The sequence below is a fragment of the Micropterus dolomieu genome, linkage group LG20 (assembly GCF_021292245.1).
Source record: "Micropterus dolomieu isolate WLL.071019.BEF.003 ecotype Adirondacks linkage group LG20, ASM2129224v1, whole genome shotgun sequence".
Taxonomy (NCBI): Eukaryota; Metazoa; Chordata; class Actinopteri; order Centrarchiformes; family Centrarchidae; genus Micropterus; species Micropterus dolomieu.
In genome coordinates, this window is record NC_060169.1 from 21,616,619 (window position 1) to 21,641,613 (window position 24,995).

Sequence of the window (24,995 nt, forward strand, 5' to 3'; positions counted from 1 at the left end):
GGGGGGGGGGGGATGCATTCCTCAGACAGAAATGACAGAAAAAGGAATCAGCAGACACTAACAGTTGATTGGTATGATTAAATAAAATAATTTCACTTTACCGTTCCCATGAACCCCCTCAATCATAGAAGATCAGAAGATCAGAAGAACAATACAATATACTATAGCGCTTCTCCCTGAGCATCTACTAAATAGTAGATTTCTCCTAACACAACAAACTCTGAAAAGATTTACAACTCTTTTATTTATAAAAGTGTACCAAAAGACACATGGGGACAACAAACTTCCATGCAGTGAAAAGTGGTTGTCAAGTAATTCTCTGTATACAAAGAGAAACACACATACACACCAGCTCATCCAGTGAGAGTCGAGGACCCAAAGGAAACTGCATATCTATTATTCTCTACCCACGCCCTTGACTGCAGGCCTCCCACTTACAGATGGCAAACCTTACTGCTCTCAACAACTGAACTACAAAATTATCATTTGAATCCTCGCAAGGTGCACAGAAAGAGGAGCAGACGGAGAAAGATTATCAACAAGCTATTTTATCCCACAATACCTGTTGTTCTTTTGCTCATCATACAAAGTATATGCATGAGTCAGTCCTATTGCTCCTTGCAGACTGTGAAAGAGATTTCATCAACCTGGCAATTTGACTGTGATAAAATACAAGCCGAATTTGACATTACAGTTTTAAAAAGTTCTATTTGAACCCTTCTGACTGTCAAAAAGGAAATCTAGGGGTATCACTTAGATTACCGCAGTTGTATCAAGTGACATGGATCTGTATTTCCTGTCATTAATCTGTAATGTCTCTTTTTGGCTCCAGACTGAGTTGTGTTGCCTCTGCTCTGTGGCCCAGCTCTGGAGCTCAGGATAATAGAGGATTCCTTAAGCATCCGTACTGTGTAATAATGAAAAACACCCCATGCTGCGAGAGGAAATAGGAGATTTCATAATCCGTCTGAGGCCTTGGCCCTGGTCGCTGGTCCGTAGAGAGAGTCTCATTAAACTTCTCATTAGTGACACACTGAGCTTCTGCAATGACTCAATGCATATACAAATCTCCTCAGACATGACAGGAGGGACAACAACAACGGACCCAGGATGCATCCCTGTATTGCCAAGTCCTCTGATAAGAGCATTTGTACTTGGCAAATGGAAAAGTACTGCAAATCTGTTTACAGCCTGAAAAGACAATTTTGAAAAAAAACAAAACAAAACACACACATCACCTGTTTAACATACTACACTTACTAACCAGAGGGGTACACTAAACAAGTACAAGTTTGAACTGCATCTCTGGTGGCAAACCATCATAAATCAAATGAAAGCAACTTCTTGTCCATTTAAACATATTAATTCTTAAAAGGGCAGTACTAGTCACACTCATAATCTCAGGCCATTTCAATATGATGAGTGGCATGGTGCCATAATTGCTTGTGCGGTGCAGAGGTACTGAGACAGTGTGGATGAAGGCTGTGTTTGAGGAGGTTCTGACATCCGACCACATCACCAGCCGGTCACATGGTAAGGATGGTAAGGAAATGAGCGGCCCAAGCTTGTATGGAATGGACTAATTAAATTTTGCAAATTGTGCATGTCACATCCTTAGTCCTCCTTTTAATGGATGACAAGTGTCTTTTAAAAAGGGAAATTCTAAGAACATTCAAAATACTATGACTGTTATTCTCACAGAACAGGCACATTTGATGAGCAGTAACAGCAATACAGATGGTGCAGCACACCCCTGTCCAAGCTCTGAAAGGGTGACAAACTCAGAAATGAAATGAAGCCATCACACTGTGAATTGACATGAGCAGGATAAAGAGGGCTCTGTCTGTGCACGTGTGTGTTTGCACGGTCTGCATGCCTGCTTGGCTCTGCAAATGAAAGTTTGTATGAACACTCTGATCAGCGCACCCCTTGGCTGGAGTGGAGCCTGGCTATGAATATCAATTTTGAATTCATCGGTAGTTGCTCCCCCTGACGCCCCACCTGACACAAAAGAGAATCAGCTTTCAGTTTGTGTCAGCGTTTACCAAGAAGCGCTGCACGGCTCAAAAGAGGGAGCCTCCTTCTCTCAGCCTCCTTACCTCAAGGGCATCGATGGACTCTATGTGTTGTCTGAGTTCTATATAAGTGGACACAATGAATGTTAGCTGTAGTTGTCTACAGCAACAACATATTTTTTAGTTTCTAGGTATCACAGCAGCTGTGAACTTCAACCGCAAAGAACCCATAAGTCATCTGAGACAAGTTACATTAGAAAAGCTCAGTGCAATCAACTATGTCTATGAACAAATATCCACAGGTACCAAACATATAAATATAAATGGCACTATTTGAGTATTGAAAAAAGCTGATTATTATTTCAAGCACTGAATAATAGCATGCCCCTTGTTAGTATCAGAATAATCAAGGTTAATATTGATCGCCTTGCATAATCATCATCCTGCATTCATGTATCATGTGTCATTCCCACTTCACTAGTGAGTAAATATTCTCGACAACCACAGCTTGAGCCATGCCATACCTGGTGGTGATATGATTGCGGGTGGTGAGGAAAATGTTTTCCTGTTCAATCATTTCACCATATCTGCTGATAAGAAAAGGGCCATATACTGCCCAGTCCAACTGTTGTATTCATCATTCTCAACAAACTTTTAGAAAGCAGAAAGTTGTCCCACTTGGTTTATGTAACTGATCTCTGGGAAGGCAGATATGATCAATTGTGTGGGTAAATGAATTCTCATATCCTGTGTTCCAGAAATAAATGCAAGTGAACTCCAAACATAACAGCATCAAATCATAAATAACTAATAGAATGTATGTTTTTCTACACAGTTAATGTACTGGTCAATCAAATCTAGTGCAATTTCAATCTCACCATCTAATGATCCAGGCCGAGAGATGAGAATAACAGGAAATAAGAGTGTGCTATAATAGCAGTGGGAAGGCGGCAATGACACAGAGACCCCATTGCTCACACTGTGCTCCCATTATCTGCTGTGACTCCAGGTCTTCAATATTAGCCAACAATAAGCACTCTGCAGGACCATCTGCTACGCCAGCACGGGTTATGCTAAGAGTGAGAGAGACGGCCATGGAGAGAAGGGAAAGAAGGAAGATCTCCACGCTACTTGTTGAGATAACAGACAAGAGAGGCCAGGCAGGGAGAAAGAAGTGGAGTACAAGAAATATATAAAAATTACAGCTTAATTGTCAAAGTAAGGTGGAAGCTGTGAAAGGTACTTTAAAGTGAAAGTAGAGAAAGCTTCCCTTGGGCACAGTAGGGGAGACGTATCCTTAAATCAATTACTAATTAACTGAGTTGAAGGAAATACACTTACAACTACATCCTGTAGATGCTACCTCCAAAACTCCTCCGGAGCGTTAAGGTGGTCATGCCAAGGCCAAAGGTCTGATCAAAGATGAACTGATATGCAAGAATATAATTCAGAGCCATTTGGAGGTATGTATAATTGGCTTGATTTGGTTAAGTGTACACAGATGTAGAGGCAGGCTATGAATAGCGTAGATGCTTGAAAGCACTAAGCAATCTGGGCAACAATGTCAAAGCAATACTGAATACTGCCTTTCCATTCTGAACTCAGGTGTGCACACCCTGGAACATCCTCTGAGGCCCCAGAGGCGTTACGCAACTCATCTTTTAACCGTTTTTCTTGTCAAGGCAAAATATTCCCAGAAACAAAGCTGAACATTTCGATCAGTGAACTCATGCATTTGTAAAATACCATGACCGTAAATCTGGCAAAAAAGGATATATCGATGCTCAAAATGTTATTTTTATTCTTTTCCATTTTACTTTTATAATTACAGTACATGCAGTGTTTCAGTCATCTGCTAGTACTGGAGAATCTTACCTTCTGTCTGATCTCTTCCTCCATTTTGACTGGGGAACCCAGCTCAGCTACTTGTTTAACTCCATCGCTGGCAAAGCCACCGTATTCCCACAGTACATAGTTCTTAGAGTGGGAGGCACCAATGATGGCTGACCAGTGATTGGCACGACCTGGTGAAATAACCCAATAAAAGGCTGCATTAGTTGGACATCCCAACCTTTTTCCCAAAGTTATCTCTGCATCACTCAATTCATTCAAGATTGAGGCACGGCTCTAGAGATGCCATGAGCCATCAGTTGACTGGTACATTAGTCTGTTGACTGATCAAACACCTCCTTTTGTGCAACATATTTATTGACAAACTGTGATTTGTTTCAGTCTAAAAAGGATTGCTTATAGCTGCAAACCACCGACAGTGTATTACTTAAATTTTATGCTCCCTCATAATCCTTTCAGTCTCTCTCTCTATCTCTCTTGCTCAGGGCAAAAGTGTGTGCCGAAGTGACAAATGGAAAAAGGGAAAGTGGAGCTCTATATGTGCCCTAAACCTGTAAGCATAAAGAGAGGCAGCAGCAGTGGTAGTATCTATGATGATCCATTAGAGGTGACAGCACAGGCTAAAGCAAACTGAACCTTACACAATTAACTTAGAGACCGTGGAAGCTAAAGCCCTGCCATAACCTCCACTGTTGTGTGAGGCATAATAAGACTGGAGTACAGCTGTTCATCTATTGTATTGATGGGCTCCCTGTTGATGTTTACATGTCCTTTTGGGGTATCCTTGCCATATCACTGTGGGGCCTCAGTGGTCTGACACGTCCACCTCAACAGCACAGAAACTGGTTGTCTCATATTCCTAGGGGGTACTGTCATATTTTTGCCTAGTACTTTATTATGTACATGGACGGTAATAACATCCAGCTACATCACCCTGAGAGCACAACGATGGTTTTATAGCCTCAGTCATCATAAAAAGTATGTGTGAGTCCCTAGGAGTCTAAACAGACATAACATCAAGGTGCTCATCAAGCTGAATGATTATCGTTGTACCACATAAGAGAATCCTTCACGTGAACAACAATTTGTCACCACGATATCTCTATTTAAGGTGAGGTTTGCTCAAATAGGTCATAGGTCTGGCTCTCATCTTTATGCCCTAAATAGATCCCTTACTCTGCAGTTCTGTAAGTCACCCTTTCTGCCTTCTGCTGGTTCCCAGTGTGAGTCTGAACAAAGATGAATCACTCTGATAATCTAATCTCTGTGTTCACAGTATTCCTGTAATAGCATGTTGTAGAAACTTAACAGTTCTTCGTAGGACATTGCAGCATACAAGCACTGAGTTTCTCTCTCTTTTTTCTTTATATATACTCATTTGATCCCATAATAAAATAAAAGACATATCCTGTTCTTCAAATGATTACACATTTCCAATCAGCCATGGGAATTGCACCCACAACACACAACTGTAACCTACAGTAAATATAAAATGTTTAATCATTGGTCAAATTCAGTTATACTCAAAGTGTTCTTGCTTGGCTAATTTAGGACAATGAGCCCACCTTCAGGAACTTTGGATTCATGAGCATTAATTTACAGTAAGCAATATTCAATTTAAGGAACAAAAATTAGACTGATACTATATTTCTATGGCACAGAGAGGGTTTTTAAATGCATTAATTTCATCTTGCTGTGTCACAATGCTGTGACAAAGCACAGGACACACTGACAGCCACCTCTGTAATCATTTAAGTAAAATGTTAAAGAAAACACTCAGAAATAAATACAACACACAATAAAGAAACCACCTGGAAGAGAGAGATGTGATCCACGTCCAACAAATTCATAATAGTTTATAATAACGGAGCACAGTGAGGATGTCTTCCTTTTTTAGTACCTGAATGTTTATGTGAAGTAGGATACAGGGCCTACAAAGGTGAAATTTGAAATGTTTTGGAGTTTTGTATGTTCGTTGATGAAAAAGTGGAAGTGGTTGGTTACTTGCATGTAGTGGGGACCAGTATAAATAGTCAGTCCTTTAAGGCATTTCTTTTATCTTCATTTGATCTTTAAAGCCTTTTAGTCTTTGTAAGTACAGAAGCAAATTACAGAAGCAGAAAATGCTTTCTTTTCCCAACATATCTGTCCATCAATCTGTTTCTAACTTGACTGTAACGATGATTTCAAATTTTAAGGCCATTTGTGGCCCAGAGCTTTCATAAATATCTGACCCGGGCAGGCAGGGAGTCATGCCAACTAAGTAGCTTAAAGTTATGGCTCCAGTTGGCAGTGTTACATCCATCATCAGGTTTCTTTGCCTAAGGTTGAGGCAGTATTAGATTACTTCAAAAGACGAGTATAACTTGGAGCCAGTCGGCTCCTTTTCAGAGCAGTTTTGGTGGGGATTAGTGCTTGTGGTCAGTGTTGGCTGGTTTCCATCTTCAATTTCTGGAAATGTTTTTTATAAAAAACAAGGGAGTGAAAAAGAGCAGTGACATGATATGTGTTTTTTTTAAAGTGCCTATTAATGACCTGCCACAATTTTGCAGGGATATGTTAATAATATTGGGCCTCATAAGAATATAACCTCTCTCTACAGGTTAATAGGACTCTCTGATCCAAGGCACAATGCTGGAGCTCAGAACTATACTTATAGACCTAATAGAGACATTCAGGAGATGGAAGGCAGCTGTTGTTTTGGTGTATATGTTTTCAGTCTGGACTTCAATATATTGCTTCCCTTGAGTAAGAGGAAATTGACTATGACCAGGGTACTTCTTTATTTGGTCAATAAAGGAATGTTGAACGGTCTCTCCCTCTTTCTCTCTCTCTCTTTCTCCCGTTGCCATAAAACATATTCGTTGACAAACCAGCCATTCTCTGTCTCAATATACTCTCTATGTCCGAGCAAGCTGCCATCTCTTTGGTTGAATAGCTATGCACTGCTGCATGACTTATAATGGGGACAAAAGGTAGAAAGAAATTAAAAAACTGTCAAGGTTATCATAAAAAAAAAAGTACTGTTGGCATGTTTTACGATGAATTTTTGGTCTCACAATGTGTGTCGCCACAATGGTCTAAGGCTCTTACACTTGAAGGACATATGTTAAAAATAGAACAATAACATGTATCTAGCAAAAATGCCAGTGAGAAAAAGTCAGACCAAGTTTACTCATAGCAACATTTTGTTGGGTTTTGGAAAAGAATCATCAGAACTCATATAAGGACCGATGATCATGTGCTTACTGTATTGTGGTCAGTGAATATTATTGTCCAGTGCCATATGTGCTGTGTTATAATAACTGGTTACCTAGGATATGACTTTGTGCAAGGAGAAATCCAACTGTGGCATCCTAGGAGTCGGGATGAAATACAAACCACACAGCTTGCCTTATCCTCTTTTAAGTTGATCTATCTGCGAGGTGTGTGTGAGGATCTGTGTGAGAGTGAGTCACATACCAACTACTCCCACCATAAGACAGTAAATTAGAGCTCCTTTCGATCTCAGGGTTTATCTTATTCCAGTCTAATCAGTTTATTGATCGGACCGGCAAGAGCCTGATTTAGACAGGAGAGCCAGTGTAATCCTTAAGTCCATTCACATCCTGATAGTGTGGCTCAAGGTTATACACACATCACACCTAACTATGGTACCACACTGTAACTCACCTCCAACATAATGGGAACATATCCTGGAGTTTTTGGTGCAATGGTGCTACAGTTGAGATTAAAGGATAAGGCTGCCGATATTCTATATTTTTGGTATTGTCAGCAAATCCTATTAAAAGACCAAAATCAACTGTGTTTTTTCTCAATACATCCCGACTTTCCTACCCAGTCTGTGACTCCCACCCCAAACCCAATCGTTCATATATTCAAGACTAGGCTTAATAATTTCCCAAAACAGGACTAAATAGTGCATCTGTGTGGGACTAAGTTTAGTGTGGTGTGATGTGGTGAGGTAGTGAGTATTTATGGCAAGAGGATGGTGTATGTGGATGTGTCGGGTGAAAATAAACTCCTGTACAAAATCCATGTTTATCTTAATGAAGGGACATGTCAACCAGCAAAACAGCGTCGCTCATTGGAAAACAATGGAGATCTATGTCATGGTAGTCTATGGAATTAACTATAACAGTCTTTAGCTGTACAGGCAATACATGCTTAATGCTGGTTTAGATCTTTTTAGGCGACTTTGTGACAGTAAAAAAAATAAAATATCACCCGACTTGTGCTTACGTGGATAGTCTTTTGGATGTGTCTTCTCTGACCAGTTCCCAAAGAAGGTGACTCTGTACTTTGCTGTTCCACAGGCACAGCAGTCAAGCAGAGGTTTATCTGTAGCGTCTCCATATAGGGATTCTGGACAGAAATGAGGGGATGGGAGAGGAGGGAAAAAGTAAAAGAGACACAGAGAGAAACACCAGAGCATTGAGATTTCTCATTAGTATAAGGAGCAGATGGGAGAGGTGCCCATCATGCAGGAGATGGGTGGTTTAAGAAAGTGGGGAGCTGAAGGGAACAAGGAGGAGGGGAAGTGGGGGCAGAACGGTTCTTTTGATCTGTTGCTCAGTGTGGCATCCAATGTCATGCACAGCCAGGGGTTACACTCATTTACAATCATTCACATGCCAGAGCATAACAGCAGCGAGGAAAGTCCCCACATCAAAATCAAGAATGAATGAAAATATTGAAAAAAGAGATCAGTAGGGAGCGGAATAGAGTACCAGCAGGGGAGCTTGAAGGAATAAAGAAATTCATGGTAAATTATTTGTTCCATGTCAATAAAAGAAGCCTACCTTTCTCACACATTCGCTTGGTGAGTGAGCCTTCATCCTGGAAATAGATTATCCTCTTCTGTACAATGCTTGCCCTACACAGAGACAACAAGAAGAGATCGAGGCAGTGAGGAGATAAGGTTGATGGGGGAAGCACCGAGTATAAATGTAGGCAAAACGGGCAAAAGCAAAAGTGAATGTCACGGGAAAAGACTAGAAAAGATGAGAAACATTCGGAGAAGCTGTGCGGTTTTAAAAAGAAACAAAATACAACAAAAAGCAGAAAATGTGGAAAATTTTGGCTTTAAAGATCTGATAGAGTCTGAACAGTGGATTGTGGCAGATGGAACAGGTGCAGAGTTATTCATAATCGTCTTCCTGTTTTTTCAGAGGAGTCCTAACAGCAGGTATCAGAGCCCTCGGGGAAATTGCTGTATTTCAGACGGAGGCATTCAATGTCTCATACAAAATCCACAAAAAGCATGCATCAGCATTAAGATACACACGGACATAGAAATAAGAGGTTGAAAAGATGAAGAAAAAAATGAAAAAGAGACAGCAACTAAAAGAGTGATTTTTGCATTCAACAAAATCCCAATGGCACTTTGTAAGGAAATATTCATAAATGTTCAGACACACTATATAAAAGGCAAGGCACTGTGTCGATAAGAACTGATTGACAGGCCAACAGTAATGCTCCCCAAAATGCGAGGCCTGGCAGAGGGGAGTTTCTCTAGATTGAGCTGTCTAAAAGGCTTGTTCCACTGGGAGGTGGGGAACACAGGTCTGAGAGGGGCCTTGACATGTAAATCAGCCGCAAACAAAGCTTTTCAGAAGCCAGCAGAGACCTAACTTCCTCACAAACACCAGCCTTTTAAGCCAGTCATGGCTGTAAGAAGGTTTCTATGGAGATAAAACCCAACAATAAGGTGCTGGATGGAGGTGCTGGGGTAAGGTCTGATCCAGGTGGGCCGAGTCCAGCTGGACTGTTGGGATACCATTTATTCTGGAGTTTCAAACTAAGCTGAGCTGTGTTGTGCTATGTTGAGCTGAGCTGATACCAAAAAAATACATACAGTCACATGGGGAGAGAAAATATATACCTAGATGATGAAAGGAATTAAATATTTATGTTTTTAAACCTACAAAAGCTGTATACCTCATTTAATTCTCAATTTTAAAGGGAAATAATTTGGCTTTTAAAAGACATTGTAAATGATGATTTATTAGTTTGTTGATATTGGTATTTGTACAGTCCACATCTTTACAGTATCAGCAAATGACAGTGATTTACAGATTTTAACATAACAACAGGTCTCATGCATGTGACTTTTCATATTGTTATCCTATAAATCTAAGTCATAACTGCACAAATGTGTCAAATGAATTGCTAGTTTCAACCTGTTCATTAGGAGGTGCTCATGCATCAGATTTGAGATAGAATGATTTGACATGAAGTCAGTTACTAATAAACATCTTGTTAAAGCAAAACTACCCATGACTTAGATATGAGGCGTTTGAGGGAACAGGACAGTCATGCAGGTAACCTATTAGATGAGAAAAATGTTAACCTATAAGTACATGATGTTGCACTGTCTGGCGCAATGGCTGATCCTGCATAGACCTGAGGGACTTGTCGGAGTGAGAGGATTTTCCTAGCAACTACTGAAATGTAGAAGTTGATATTCTCAGTAAAGTGACAAGCCATGATGATGATAGTTCATATTCATTCCCCCTTGTGAAGAAATGGCAGACTATATGTTCGGTCTTTAAAAATGCTAACAAAGAGAAAATAAGTGAATATCAAAAGTTATCTTAAATCAGAGAACGAATGTCATCATGGTTCCTGCATGAAGCCCATATTGAATGATGATCAATATGTTTGGGGATAGCAATTCCTACAGTCCACATTGCCACGGTAACAGTGAATGATGTACACCTACGAACTTAACAATGCCTGGTCTCTTAGTATTTCTAAGCTTCATTTACCCTTTTAATGTAAGCAGTGTGTCCAATGGGAGATGGACAGAAAGAAAAATAACAAAAGATCAGAGAGCAAAAGATCAGGCTTCTACAAAATGGAACGAACAGCAGGTAATCATTGCAAAACCATTTCTAACAGAGATGGTCAAGGCAGGTCATATCCTGCACACTGAGTGGAGGAACTTAAACGTGTAGAGAAGCGGGTCTCCTTCATTATGTGAGCAAATCACACCAGGTCTCATATACTGTATTCTGATAACACTCTCTTATACTCATCACCATACACACTGTTACTCACAGCTATGCATAACATACTCACATAACTTAACAAACTCAATCATACAGCTCATGGATATCCATGCATCAATATCTCATAATATTAGAATTTAAGAATAAAGAACGTAGATTACAGAAATGTTGAGAAGAGCCTTTAATCTCTGAGTCTGGTTCAGTACACACAACCACAATCACTAGGAAGACTTCTGACAGGACAGTTATCCAGAAGACACTCATTGACACCCTCCACAAGGAGGGTAAGCCACAGAAGGTCATTGCAGAAAGGGCTGGCTGTCCACGGAGAGCTGTGTCAATGCATATTCATGGGAAATTGACTGTAAGGTTAAAGTGTGGTAGGAAAAAGTGCACAAGCAACAGGGATGACCACAGCCTGGAGAGCACTGTCAAACAAAGAAGATTCAAGAACTTGGGGGAGCTTCATAAGGAGTGGACTGAGGTGTCCAGACGTGTCCAGCAAATGAGCAACAAGTGTTGCATTCCTATTGTCAAGCAACTCCTGAACCAGAGACAACATCACTTACCTGGGCTAAGGACAAAAAGATCTGGACCGCTGCTCAGTGGTCCAAAGTCCTCTTTTTGGATGAAAGTCAATTTTGCTTTTCAGTTAGAAATCAAGGTCCCAGAGTCTGGAGGACGAGTGGACAGCACAGAATCCAAGTAGCTTCAAGTCACGTGTGAAGTTTCCACAGTCAGTGGGAATTTGGTGTGCCATGTCATCTGTTGGTGTTTGTCCACTGTGTTTATTGAAGTCCAGAGTCAATGCAGCCGTCTACCAGGAGATTTTAGAGCACTTCATGATTCCATCTGCTGAAAGGCTTTATGGCGAGGCTGATTGCCTTTTCCAGCAGGACTTGGAACCTTCCCACAGTGCCAAAACAACTAGTAACTGCTTTGCTGCCCATGGTACTGCGGTGCTTGATTGACCAGCCAACTCGCCTGACCTGAACCCATAAAGAATCTATGGTGTATCGTCAAGAGGAAGATGAGAGACATCAGACCAACAATACAGACAGCTGAAGGCCACTATCAAAGCAACCTGGGCTTCCACAACACCTCAGCAGTGCCAGTCTTATTGCCTCCATGCCACGCCGCACTGATGCAGGAGCCCCGAACATGTACCGAGTGCATAAATTAACCTTTTGCAGAACTTTTTAACTTTTCAGAAGGTCAACATTTTGATTATCCATTCTTTATACTATTATTTTGAAATATTGATTTTTGATTTCCATGAGCTGTAAGCTGTACAAAAAGGAGGAAATATTTCACTGTGTAATGAATTCAGAATACATGACAGTTTAACTTTTTTACATAAATTATAGAAAAACTAATATTATATAATATTGCAATATTCAATTTTTCTTAGATGCATCTGTATCTCCAGTACGTATGTGTATCCTGTATATACAGATTATGAGAGAAAGACATTATCCATACTTGAGAATAGTTCTGTGTGAGAGAGTTTGACTGAAATGGTACAAAAAAAAAAGATTCTGGCTTTGATTTCAAGAGGTTGTAAGACACATCTGCCTTCCTTTTCAATCAAAATACCTTTTTATTTAAATACTCTCTTACATGCTGCTCTTTTCCGCCACAGAAATTCACTCTCACGTATGTTATCATACTCTCACACCGTAGATGGGGACTCGAGTTAGAGACTCGGACTTGAGTCCAACTTAAGTGGCACATACAGTGACTTCAGGCTCTACTTGAGACTCATCCTCAAAAGACTTCAGGTTTGACTCGGACTCGAGGTGTGAGTCTCGTGAAAAATGTTTATTTTTAGGAAACATCTGATGAACTTGCTGTGATCCCCTCCCTCCGTTACCTATAACCTGCCTACGTAACAAGTAGTATCAGCTGCGTGCGGCCACACATGAGAGAGGACAACAAAACAAGCAGCTGCTGTGCCATAAACTTTGTTGATCATATTGATCATGTAACGCTCCAGTTTTATTTAGTTACCATTACACTGGGTTTGAGAGCCTGCTGTTGGTGTTGACTTACGGTAGTTAATAAGCTATCATTAACTGCATTGCACATTACATGGCTGTGTTCTGTAAGCGAAAAACAGGTTACAGAATTTCTTATATAATGTAGTTTTATAAGCAGCCTGGATTACACACGGCAGGTGATACAACATTCATTCTAACCACAAGAGACTTCAGACTTGACCAGGACTCTAGCTCAGAGACTTGTGAGCATCTCTGTCTCACACACACATAATTATACTCTTTCAGTACAATTATTCCCTCTCACACACATTATTTCTGTCTTATACATTCTGTATTTTCAATTTCATTCACACACCATAATTTACTCTCATAATAATATAATTCTTTCTCATACTTACCACTGACTCACATGCATAGAGTACTATAGATTTATATACTGGAGTATATGTGAGATTATGATAGGGGTGGGAGAGCAAGTATGATTTATGGCCAAAAACAGTCTCTCATAACATGGATGAAATGATTCCAGGTAAGCGACACCACCAGCACACCTCTAATTGTTCACGCTTTAATTCAATCTCACCCCAATTTCACATATCTCCCTGAGAGAGAGGAGCACACTTTGCCTCAGTGCTTGCCCACTTCCCTGGGCTGGCCAGACAATCAAGCAGAGTAATGCTTATTTAACATCCAATTTAAATTCTATCTCACTTTGCCGGATCCACACCACCACCGATCCCAATCACCCCAAAAGTGCACTTATTTGTGTGTGTGTGTGTGTGTGTGTGAGAGTGAGTGAGTGAGTGAGTGAAAGAGAGAGAGAGAGAGAGAGAGAGAGAGAGAGAGAGAGAGAGAGAGAGAGAGAGGGAGGGAGTATAAGTGTGAAAGTTTAACAAAAAGAGAGAAAGAAGAGAGAGTGAGGAGGGGATGGCAAAAAGAAAAGAGCGAGATAGATTTAGTCTTTCTATGGCTATGTTTCCATTTGCATGGCCAATGGATGTGTAAAAGAAAAAATTTTATTATCATTTTGTTCTTTCTGCTGCTGCTATAAACAGAACTCACAAAAAAGAAACAACTAACAGATGACACATACATCCACTGCAGAGAAGCAAATGTATTTATATTGAACTTCTATGGGTCTGCTTGACTATTGTGTCCTGTCAAAGTCCTCCTTGATCTGTCCCATCGTTATGCTGAAGGAGATAAACAGGTTCTGACAGCAGCACATGGTTGAGACATTCATCTAATCACTGATGCAGACGGGACAAACAGAGGGAGGTGACAAATAAATTGCTTCCTACCTACAAATGGAAAGATATAAGATAGAGGTAACTTCAGTGACTACAATATATGAATTATATTTTGATGTGACTTTGATGTGGCTCTGTGGAACAACCAGGATGTAGCCAACCACAAGGATTCAGCTGTGCCAATAGCTCCTGTCTACAGTCCCACTTTTGTCGTCAGACAGTTACAAGTCATTTTTGATTTTATCATTAACTTTCCCCTAATAAGCAGAACGGAAGGTAATTATTTTTCAATGCAATTAGACACAAAGTAAAACATTTGATTTAGAACAAAGTTGGCTGAAATGATAGGCAAAACCCCACCCTGTTACAGTAAAACTTGCTGTGAGGGAATTTTGTTTATTAGCAAAGAGCTAAACATTCAAGTAACAGCCTCTGATGCCTGAGTGTGTGTAGTGCTGACTGATAAATTTTATTTTCATTGTCATCCCGATATGAACATGTGCAATAAACACTTCACAAAAGACTGCCTGAAACATGATGAACTAACTTTATTCCCGGATGGACAGAAAAAGACCTTCTTAAATGCAAATTCTTCTTTATAACTATATACGCGCTTACACTTTGACACAAGTGAAGACAACGTGATTTGACGATGTGGATTGCTAAATGGAGGAAGAAAGAGAAAATAGCGAGGGACGAAGAAGACACAGCCGCAAGAAAAAGACAGAAAGTGTCCAAAGTATGGGATCATTTTAAGCTAAAAGAAAACAACAACTCTTTACAGTGTGTCTACTGTAAAACAGAACTAGCCTACCACAGCAACACAACGGCAATGCTTCAGCATCTGACCAGAAAGCATCCAATCTATGGATCGAGTCCATGGAGCGGACCTGAAACAAGGTAACTTTAATGTTAGAAATTAATGTAAATCAGTTGAGATAAAGGCAAGCAAACCCAAGGTAGGCCAAGGTAAGGCACAGTTCTGACGGGTTAGTCCTTGAGTTTTTATTGTACAGAGGTATGAGTTACACAGCTGACCCGGTACCAGGGGCGCCAAGCAAAGGTATTTCCTATCCGAATACTCGATGAATCGATGGAATAATCTGTAGAATACTCAACAACTAAAATAATTGAATTTAAACACAACCAGCAACTAATATGCACACTTCAATGTATGTATATTTATCAATATTAAGCAATGTTCAAATTTATATACTGGATTTGAACTTGATAAAATGCTATCAAACCCCATCCCTACCTTCAACCACACCCAGCAGAGTGTTCTCAGGAGTGCACTCACCTAACAGTAATGTCAAAGTGCACTGAACACACCCTGAACAGATGTCTGTAGATAATGACTGCACTGCAGGAAGGTGAGATATTCAGAAAGATTTTAGTAGTGCAGCCGTCAGTTCCACAACACCCATCAAAATTCCAATGTTTAGAATCCATTTTAGCATAAAAAGAGTGGGATACCAGCAACAGAGACACAGTGAAGTAAACCTTAGCGCCATATGATTCTAGCACATAAGAAAGTCGAAAATAACTGGAGTCGATGGTTAAGACTTTCAAAGTCAGTTCTCTGAGTTTGAATGAGCATCTTTGCCTGACCCTATCATCACAGACCAACCTTAGAAGGAACCAAACCACCAAGCTCAGTCTTTCCAGCTAAAAGACAGAAACTGCCCGTCAATTAAACTGCAGCAAACCACTTGGGAGGAGGGAGATTCCTGGGACAACATCTGAGTCGCAGGAGCTTTCACACATGCCACATGCTCACTTCTAATTTTTTTTTTTTTTTTAATAACCTTGATATTATACAGGCAGACATAGTGACAGGCAGTGACAGAGCTCTTACGGGATTTGAAATAAAAAAAAAGCTTTCTCCTGCCTGTGGTGGTAATGAAACTGTCCTATCTAAGCTAATCAACAATATATTTTCACATTCATACCTTGTTTCTTTTTGTGCATATTTGTTGACTGCACAATATGTGTGATTTTATTGGTTTCACCCTGCCCTGCACTTCTCAGTTAGTTACAGAAGTTGTACCTCGTGAATCAATAGGACTTTATTAAGTCATGCAGAAACCTTCTGACCTTGTCTTTATGACATGTAGGGGGAAGAACAGTGGCAAACACCCACACCCAACCTGTAATCATGACTTTCAATGCATCTCTTTTAAACTGTAAGCTTCCCGCTCTCTCCATCCGCTATTGTCTGCACCCTGGTATTACATCCACATCTCTGAGCTTTCAAATATCTCTTTCTTGGATGTACACTCGGTCACACTTTCAAACTTTTTCCTCCATCCATGTGCTTAACTGAATACAATTCTGCCATCATCCCACCGCTCTCTATGAGGAGAGCAGAAGTGCCGTACAACATGACCTGCTGTAAGAAAGATACGATGAAAGGAGTTGAAAACAAAGAGGAGATGGATAAAAAGAGAGGAGGAGAGAGCGAGGAGCAAAAAGAAGAGAGAGTATAGGAAAGCTCAGGTAGGACATACGCCGGTAAGATGAGGACAAGGGGAATAGAAAGCACAGAGACGTAGAAACATACAGATACACTCATGATCAAATCTAGCTTTTTCCAACTGAGGCTCCTACTTAAGGTCAAGTCCTTTTTATCATTCATTGATTTTGAAAGGGATATACATGGTTTTATCTTGACCCGTCTTGACTACTACAATGCCCTTTGTTAGTGTTAGCCAGGTCTCCCGGGTGCAGCTTGTCTTTTAAGAGGAAACGCAAGCGAGAGCACATTTTCCCCCGTACTGGCCTCCCTTCCCTGGCTCCCTGTATGTTTTAGGATTCATTTTAGGTTGTTATTGTTTGCCTACACATCATTACATGAGCTAGCTTTAGTCCCATCAAGGTCACTCCATCTACACTACTCCGTTTTTGTTTAAAAATGGAGAATTAAAACAAATATGATCTCCGTCCACAGCAGCGTTTTAGCTGCGTATCAGAGTTGATCTCCGTCTACATTAAAACATCTGAAAACGCACATCTAGTGGCCATTGTAAACATGAAGCAGATGGTCTCTCTTGCGTAGTTACAGAAGATTTGGCAAAAGAATAAGAAGAAGTAATGCAGACTAAGAATCAGACCAGAATTTTTTTTGCATGGATCAATCACGAGCTGGGACTGTTACTGAATGCAACACGGGAGTGTGGCGGCGGAAAACAGACTGGGAGTCATTGCAAAGTAAATACGGCGACATACACAGTACAAGTGTATGCAGATAAGTGTTATTTGCATGGTACAGAATATTTTAATAAAAATACCAAGTCAAAAACTCCCACAGTAGCAGTAGCATCGTATTTCTGCTTTGCATGACTTATTCGACCCAAACAGAGAGCTGAGCATGAGCGTCTGCATCATCGTTTCTAAAGTCCTCCGTTTTTGCCCGTCCACACTAAAAAATCAAAACGAAAAACGGGGTCGGCAGCATTTTCAAACTTCTCAGTTTCACGTCTTCGTTTTCGCCGTTTTAGTCTGGACGGGAGGTGCAAACGTAGCAAGAGGTCTCCTTCTTAAAACAAAAACGCAGTAGTGTGGATGGGGCCTCAGTTTCACTGACCAGTTGCTTCTGGTTGTCTCAAGATCAAGGTTGAAGCACAGAAGAGATCACTCTGCCCCCCAACTCTGGAACGTGTGTGTTAGGCTGGCCCCTACACTGCCTGTTTTTAAATCCCAACTTAAATCACATTTTTATCCCTTGATTTTTAATTCAGAATGAGAGTTGCTTTTCTTTTTCTTAGGGTCTTTTAATATTTTTGTCCTTTTGTCTTTTAAACTCGTATGTGTGTTTTTTTTGTTGTTTTATGGTTTTTGCTTTTTTTTGACTGTACAGGTACTTTATAAATGCATTTGGACCAGCTCATATAAGAAAAAGGAAAACTCTCACAAACTCTGTGGCAGACAAATAATAACATGGATTACAAAGAAATGCAATGTTTTTTATCATGCCTTTGCACTGTCTGGATACATTAACAGTTAAATAATGCATCGATCAGAAGGCCTTGTGACACACAGTCCCTCAAGTATCTTTCCACCTCTTGTACGCTCATTATTTCCCCACAGTACTGGATTAATAAACGGATTTCTGCCATGATGTGTCTTCAGCCAAACATGACTACCCTCCTGTATCCAAGCAAGCCCACAGGACGCACAACAGCAGAATTGATTGCTGTCAATCAGCTGTATAACTAATAAAGATACTGAATAGTTTATGAAGCCAAGTGAGAATGGAAATTTGATGAAACATTCTGCATTTAGCTCTGCTTAGCTTGGGGTAAGGGATGTAATGAAACAGCGTTACTGTACACAAGGATTTGATAGATATGCTGGTAGCACAAGTGACAATCCCAGAGAAATGTAATTTAACTCTGTCTGACAGAATTAAATATAAGCTAGATAACCAATCTAGGAAAACATTAAGTTAATTAGGATTTAGTTGAAAACCAAATGCTTAAAACCTTCTGACTTCAAACATCAAAATTGGTAACACTTTCAACACACACATACACAGTTGCAAGATACACCTAGCTAAAACTAATGCGGTCTAATGCACCAGCCCTGTTATTAATCCAACCTTCATAAAAGTTATAATTTTCAGCTTTTGTTTAAACTGTTTATAGAGAGGTGATGATTCAACTTTCTGACCATTTTGGAGGATATAGCTCGTGGCACTTTTGAACTCTATTGCATTATACAGAGTGGTGTTTCTGTTATTTAGTCTACCCTCATTGAGATAAATGCTATCAATCTGCAATCAAATGCAATAATAAATTCACATCACATAAAATCAAAAGAATACATGCTGTTGTGGTTGTGGTAGAACAACACACATGTATCCATCGAAAAACTTACAGTATGCTTTGAAAATGGTCAGCGAGAAATAATCACAAATCAAACTGATCTTGTTTTTCATTAAGAATTTGATAGAAAGGCTACTCTCCTCATTACCAGACTTCTTTTAACATAATGAGTGATAGTTCACCAAATACAAGGACCTGTTTCTTTGAGTTAATCCTCCACCAGGTGTGTGTAGTGTATCTCCAAACATTTGAGCTGAGGACTTGCCTCCACTCATCAGGCTCAGCATCAGTTGCTGTATACATACTTAAGTAGGACACAGCCGGAGCCACCAGGGGGCGCAGTCCAAAACACCTGGATGCTGGTTCGTCTGCGAGGAGTGCTCTCTGTCACTGCAGGTGGGCAGTTGGTCATAAACTGTGTTTCCTCCTCATCAATTATCTGCAAAACATGCACACACAAAGAGATTTGTGATGAAGAAAAAATGTCCTCAAAACAAGCCCTCACAGCGCTTGAAACATCCGCATTTGTGATTTTAGTCACTAGGTGTTAGACCATTTCACATTCATTCCGCTCCCTCTCAGCTCAAGTGCCTGTCAACATAATTAGCAGCTGAAAGTGATATTAATTTCAGGAGATTTAACCCCATAAATAAACAACCCAAGAGCAATTATAAATTAGAGTTAAGATAAGTATAACACAACTGACTTTATCAGGTATTACGCTGAACTGGAATTTTCTCACGTGCACTGGATCAAACACCAGAGTCTTTGGGTATGTTAAAGCAGCTTCAGCATCCCCCCAACTGGTCACAAAATTAATCGTTATGATGAACAGGAGAGGGGAGAAGAAAAAACATTCTGCCACCCAAAAAAACTTATTCATTTTCATTTTGTTGTTCACTATTCTTTACTTTTTTTCCTGTAAAATAATGAATACTTTTGGGGTCTGGTTAAAATGAAAAACTGTTTTAGAAGTTTAGAGTGGTGGTGGAAGTGCTCAAAACTAGATAGATAACCTCATAGATAATAAACGATAGAGAACCTTTAGCAGTGAATCACAAGTACAGACACTTGAAACAGTCTAGTGAATGGGTGACACACTGCACTTTTCTTCCACATATGCTGTGTCAGTGTAGTGGGCTGAAGTTGGCATCAACCTGGAGTAAAGCAGTAGTGATAGTGGATGGATTATCCTGGAAATAAAGTAAATTGAATTGAACTCATCAATCCTCAGAACAATCAGAACGGTAACACCCAGATGCCCAATCATGACACTATCACTGTAGGCAGCATTAAAAGTATTGAAAGTCTTTGGCTCAAACTTAAGAGTCCCAATTTGTGCTGCCCTCTCCTCTCAGGTGCACACCTGAGACACTGAACATCTCATTGATTTTAACTGGACAGGAAATTAGTACAACAGGTTGCATGAGAGAGAGCAGCCAGCGAGCTAATGTTCACTGCCGAGAGACCAAGGATCTGTTTGATAGGAAGTGACATCAGGGCAGTAAAGATGAGGAACTTTCTCACTCCATAAAGCTGTCAGCAGAGAATTTCCTTTGTCATGCTATGTTATGAATGAGTTCCCCCTGAAAGTGGATTGTGTGTGGATGTGCAGGCCTGTGTGTGTGTGTGTGTGTGTGTGCAGCCAAACTTGGTCTGACAGATTACACTACCCCCCCCCCCCTTCCCCCCCATGTTCCCATGGCTTCTAACAGGCATCCTGGGCTGTCCTGACTGGACTGCAACACATGTTAAAACCAGTGAAGTCTCACGGGAAGGCATTAAACACCATCTGCAAAAAGAAGCAACCAATTTGCTGCCAAATGACCTAAGACCCATTTCCTCTTGTATGTGTCTGATTCTAAGTTTAGAGATAGACGGTGAGTGTTAGGAAAAGAGAAAAAATGTGACACATTATTAGAAAATTTGTGCTTCTGGGTTTATGCAAGAATTTGTGCATCAGAGTAAGAGCTTAGCTCTACAGTAGTGGCTGGTCTGACGCAAACAATAACACATCAATCTAAATCAACATGGGGACTTAGGAAACGTGAATGATAGGGGCACAATTTGCACAGAGCTTATGTGTCAAACATCTCAGTTGCCTTAATATCAGGTCAAGTAAAGATGATGCACCCGTGATGTCCGTTACGTCTGCGATTATGTCGTATGTTGCACTCAAAGTGACACTGATTTCACCCCTTACACAGCCACATAACAATTTGCTTTTTCTTGCACACACACACACATACCCACACAGAGGCAGCTGACCTTCCCAGAAAGCTCAATAAAAGTGCTTTTCATCAAGTCGGGAGCTGTCCTGAGACAGCTGAGATGGGGCACACCAGCAGATTTCAAATGAGCTGTATGTTAAATAAAGCCTGACGTCTTCTGTAGCAGATTCTGTTCTCTTTCCTTTCTCTCAATCCCTGGAGGCTTGCCCACCCAGAGCTCTTTCAGAATAGAGGAATGGTGCGGGCATGTGTGCCCGTGTGTGCTTATTTGACATAAAAGACATAAAACATGAAAGGCTAACTGAGCAGGTGACGATTGAGGGATATCTCTTTGGACGGCAGTTTATTTTTACTGCGCTGTCACATGGTGCTTGTAACGAGACAGGTGATCATCTGCAGCTGTGAGAGAAACCTTCGACTTCTTAAAAACCTAACAGGAGTTTAATCAAAGGCAGGCCTACAGTAATGAAATATCCATTCTTTTTACTTTCGATGCTTTTGATGAACATCTAAAGGCTATGGTCACACATCTATCCCTCACATCTACCATTCTCTGTGCACTGCACATTCCTTCTTGTCCATGTGTGGAGCAAAAGTGACTGAATGTGACTAAATGATGTAGTGTTTCCCCTCTTTAGTCCTGATGTTTAGCACCCTGTCACATTAAGTCACACTTCGCCACATGGCTGAGGAGCACGCTCAAGGCTGGCACTAAATAACAACAGCATGAAATCAATTGCAAGGACAAATGGAACAGAATCGGTTTCAACGTTGAGATGTGAGGTGCACATAGGACATATGTCCTTCCATATTCAAGGCTCAAGTTCATAGAGAATGCCACAGCATGGCAATAACTGTGATCAGAGGAGCCTGAGGGCTGCTGTGCAAACCTTCCCATGTATTGTACATCAGGTTCAATCAAATAATAGGGTTTTGTGTATGAAGTGACTGAAACCGACATGTTTACAAAAGAGACAAAGAGAACTCCACATGTGCTGGTCAATCCTGCTCTAAGAAAACATATGATTTCAAGTTTCGTCTGACCAGGACTGGGCATAGGTTAAGACTGGGTGCCTATATATATGCCTTGCATCTAAAGTCAATTCCCTAGTTGCTCAGTTCTTTTCAAATCCTTTGAAAACAGGTGGTCATCTTGTGCAATGTAAGCTCCATGAATTTCTTGAAACTGCAGCCTTGACTTGGATGAAATAAACATTGGCAGTACACAGTAAGCTAAAAGGCATGGGAGCAGAACAAGTTCCAGTGAAGAGGAATTAATTTAAAGGTTATGAATGCAATATTACGCTTAGGTTTCATACTTTTTTCAACTGATTGACTAGCATCCACAGACATTACATTTAGCCATATTTATGGCACTATATGTATAATATATTGTATTACTTGATTATTATCCTTCCACTTGTTGAACTCATACATGCACCCAATCAACCAATCTTCTCCTTCCCTCACTACTTGACTCCTCACACTGCATCACAATTACAAAGGCCTCACATATTTGGCCATTTTTACATGTGTGTAACAGCACCAGTTTCTTTGCCTTCTCTCACTTCCTTTCGCACTCTTGGCCCCACTCCGTTCTCTCCCTGCTTCCTACAGTGCTCCAGCTGGTCCTGTCTGTATAAAATGCTTATTAGCCTCTCAACTACACCGACTGTACACTTCCTACATACATGAGCCTACTTTTGCTACATGCAGCTCAAATTCCACGCATATGTACTTTCACAGCCAGGTAAAGCACGGCTACATGGAGCTGAGCTGAGAGTATGCTCTTTTCATATGCTATATCAAGCCTATTAGAGGAGGTGAGGTGAGAATGATCACACTTTGCTATGTGAAGACGGGAAGGCTGTGCAAAAAAGAATCTGTCAAGACCCCCATCCCCCCATCTGTCTATTTTTTCTCTCTCTTCACACATACGTCATACAAGGTGCTTGTGCTGCAGTCCAGAGGAAGGTCGGTATTGATATTGCAATTAAGCTAGGTGTGGTTAACTGTGCTGGTTTGCTTTCATTTGTGACTGCTAAGTCTTAAAATTGAAATACTGTACTGTATAACTGATATGAAGGACTGACATTAAATACCAGGGTTTAACTACAGGTGTGGTAGACTAGTTAATTCATTCCCATGTAATTGCACTGTGATAATAGAGAAAAACACACAAAGTGATGTTATTTTAATTGTACAAGCTGTCATGTCATTAGCTGCTACCTTACCTGGAAATTTCCAGTGTAGTCCTCGTCCTTGTCTCCTTCTGCGCCTTCCTTCAAGGCAATAAGGGTGAACCCTCTGAAGTAAGAGGGGATGGTTGCACTCAGAGTCACTGGAGGCAAACAAGAGCAATAATTAACATCAACTGATAGTCCAAACTGCTGAACAACAACCCTCACCCCCCAAACACACTACTACAGTGGACTTAGTTAACCTGCCTGAGTAATGTTCAGTTAGAAATATTATTATGTGAGCAATATATTCTGATGTAACTGTAGTGATTTTTTAGATACAATGAAATGTTTCAAGAGGCTGTAGCTCAGTTAAGATTAATTACACATCTCAGCCTGGTCTTATTTCAATAAGATGTTGTTTTTGTGCATTTTGCAATCCAGTAGAACATAAAAGTGTGTTAATTTACCTTGAAATTAAAACATGTATTTCCTGTTCTCGACAAATTTATCAGCATCTTGGAAGAATACATGTCTGGTATATGTGACAGGTTTAAAGAAAAGAAAAAGAAAAAAATGTTTCCAACTGCCAACCATACTAAATCGGTTATTCGATTTGGATGAAACTATTTATAACTGAATCACAAAATAATCAGCCAACCGCAGTGCAACATATTGTGGAGACCAGAGCAGCATGAGCTTTTGAGATTCACAGAACAGATGGCACATGCCCATTAACAGCACCCAATAACTTTCACTTTAGACAAAAGCAGTGAAATCAGGGACTGCTGGCTTTAAAAAAAAATCTGTTTTAACTATAAATGAGAACACAAAAAAGGACTGAAGAGGTCGCAAAGGGATTTAGAAATATAAAAACATTTTTAAATGTTGTTCACATTCGCTTGAAAGTAAACTGTTGTCATCTTTGGCTTTTGATACTGGATCAAAATGGATATTTCCTTACTGGGATGCAGGCTCATCGCTTTACTAACCAATATAGTTTACTTTCAGGGGATATACATTAGCGTCGCATCAGAAGTAGACTCTGTAGAAAGTTATTTTAAGTTTGCATTGTCTACCGACCGTATATTAGTGTTTATTTGACAATGCACATGTAGTGCCAATAAGCGCATTGTGCGTAAATCTCGCGGATAAACACCAACCTCTGTATGTGCTCCCTGGATGATAGCTCTCCGGGTCTCCTTCGACGCGGAGGCGAAACTCGTTGTTGACCTCTCTCCGATTGCTCTGAGCTCGTAATATCCGACTACAATATCCGTCTCCCTTCCCGGCTCTCTCAGGGGGCTCCTCGGTGAACGCAAACATATTGCACGCTGCGGTCGAGAACAAGCAGAGCAGGAGCATACCGCGCGAACGTAGACCGGTTGCTGTCATCATGTAGCTTCCCAAAAGCCAAGTTTATGCGCGGAGGTGAAGGGAATCTTTGTCCGGGGGAGAAGAAACGTTCAGCTCCTGTTTCACTCCTAAATGGGATGCCAACTTGCCAACTGCTGAAGTAGACTTCTGTTGTGCTAGGAGGGTAGATCCATCCTAGCGTGAATGACACAGACAGAGAGAGAGAGAGAGAGAGAGAGAGAGAGAGAGAGAGAGAGAGAGAGAGAGAGAGAG

General features: G+C 40.6%; 1 protein-coding gene across 3 annotated transcripts in view; it reads right to left on the bottom strand.

The window, feature by feature from the left end:
• The window catches only part of spon1a (spondin 1a), a 78,205-nt gene that overhangs the window by 51,244 nt on the left and 1,966 nt on the right, over window positions 1-24,995 (bottom strand). For 2 of the 3 annotated variants that reach the window (XM_046033568.1, XM_046033565.1), the window contains exons 1-6: window positions 24,530-24,898; window positions 23,421-23,527; window positions 19,261-19,394; window positions 8,669-8,742; window positions 8,109-8,231; window positions 3,891-4,039 (exon numbers count right to left, since the gene is read on the bottom strand). In XM_046033568.1, coding sequence (XP_045889524.1) covers window positions 3,891-4,039; window positions 8,109-8,231; window positions 8,669-8,742; window positions 19,261-19,394; window positions 23,421-23,527; window positions 24,530-24,764 — 822 coding nt within the window. In that variant the 5' untranslated portion in view covers window positions 24,765-24,898. Of the gene's footprint in view, window positions 1-3,890; window positions 4,040-8,108; window positions 8,232-8,668; window positions 8,743-19,260; window positions 19,395-23,420; window positions 23,528-24,529; window positions 24,899-24,995 lie in introns of those variants that run through there. The other variant, XM_046033566.1, reaches the window with a different exon arrangement.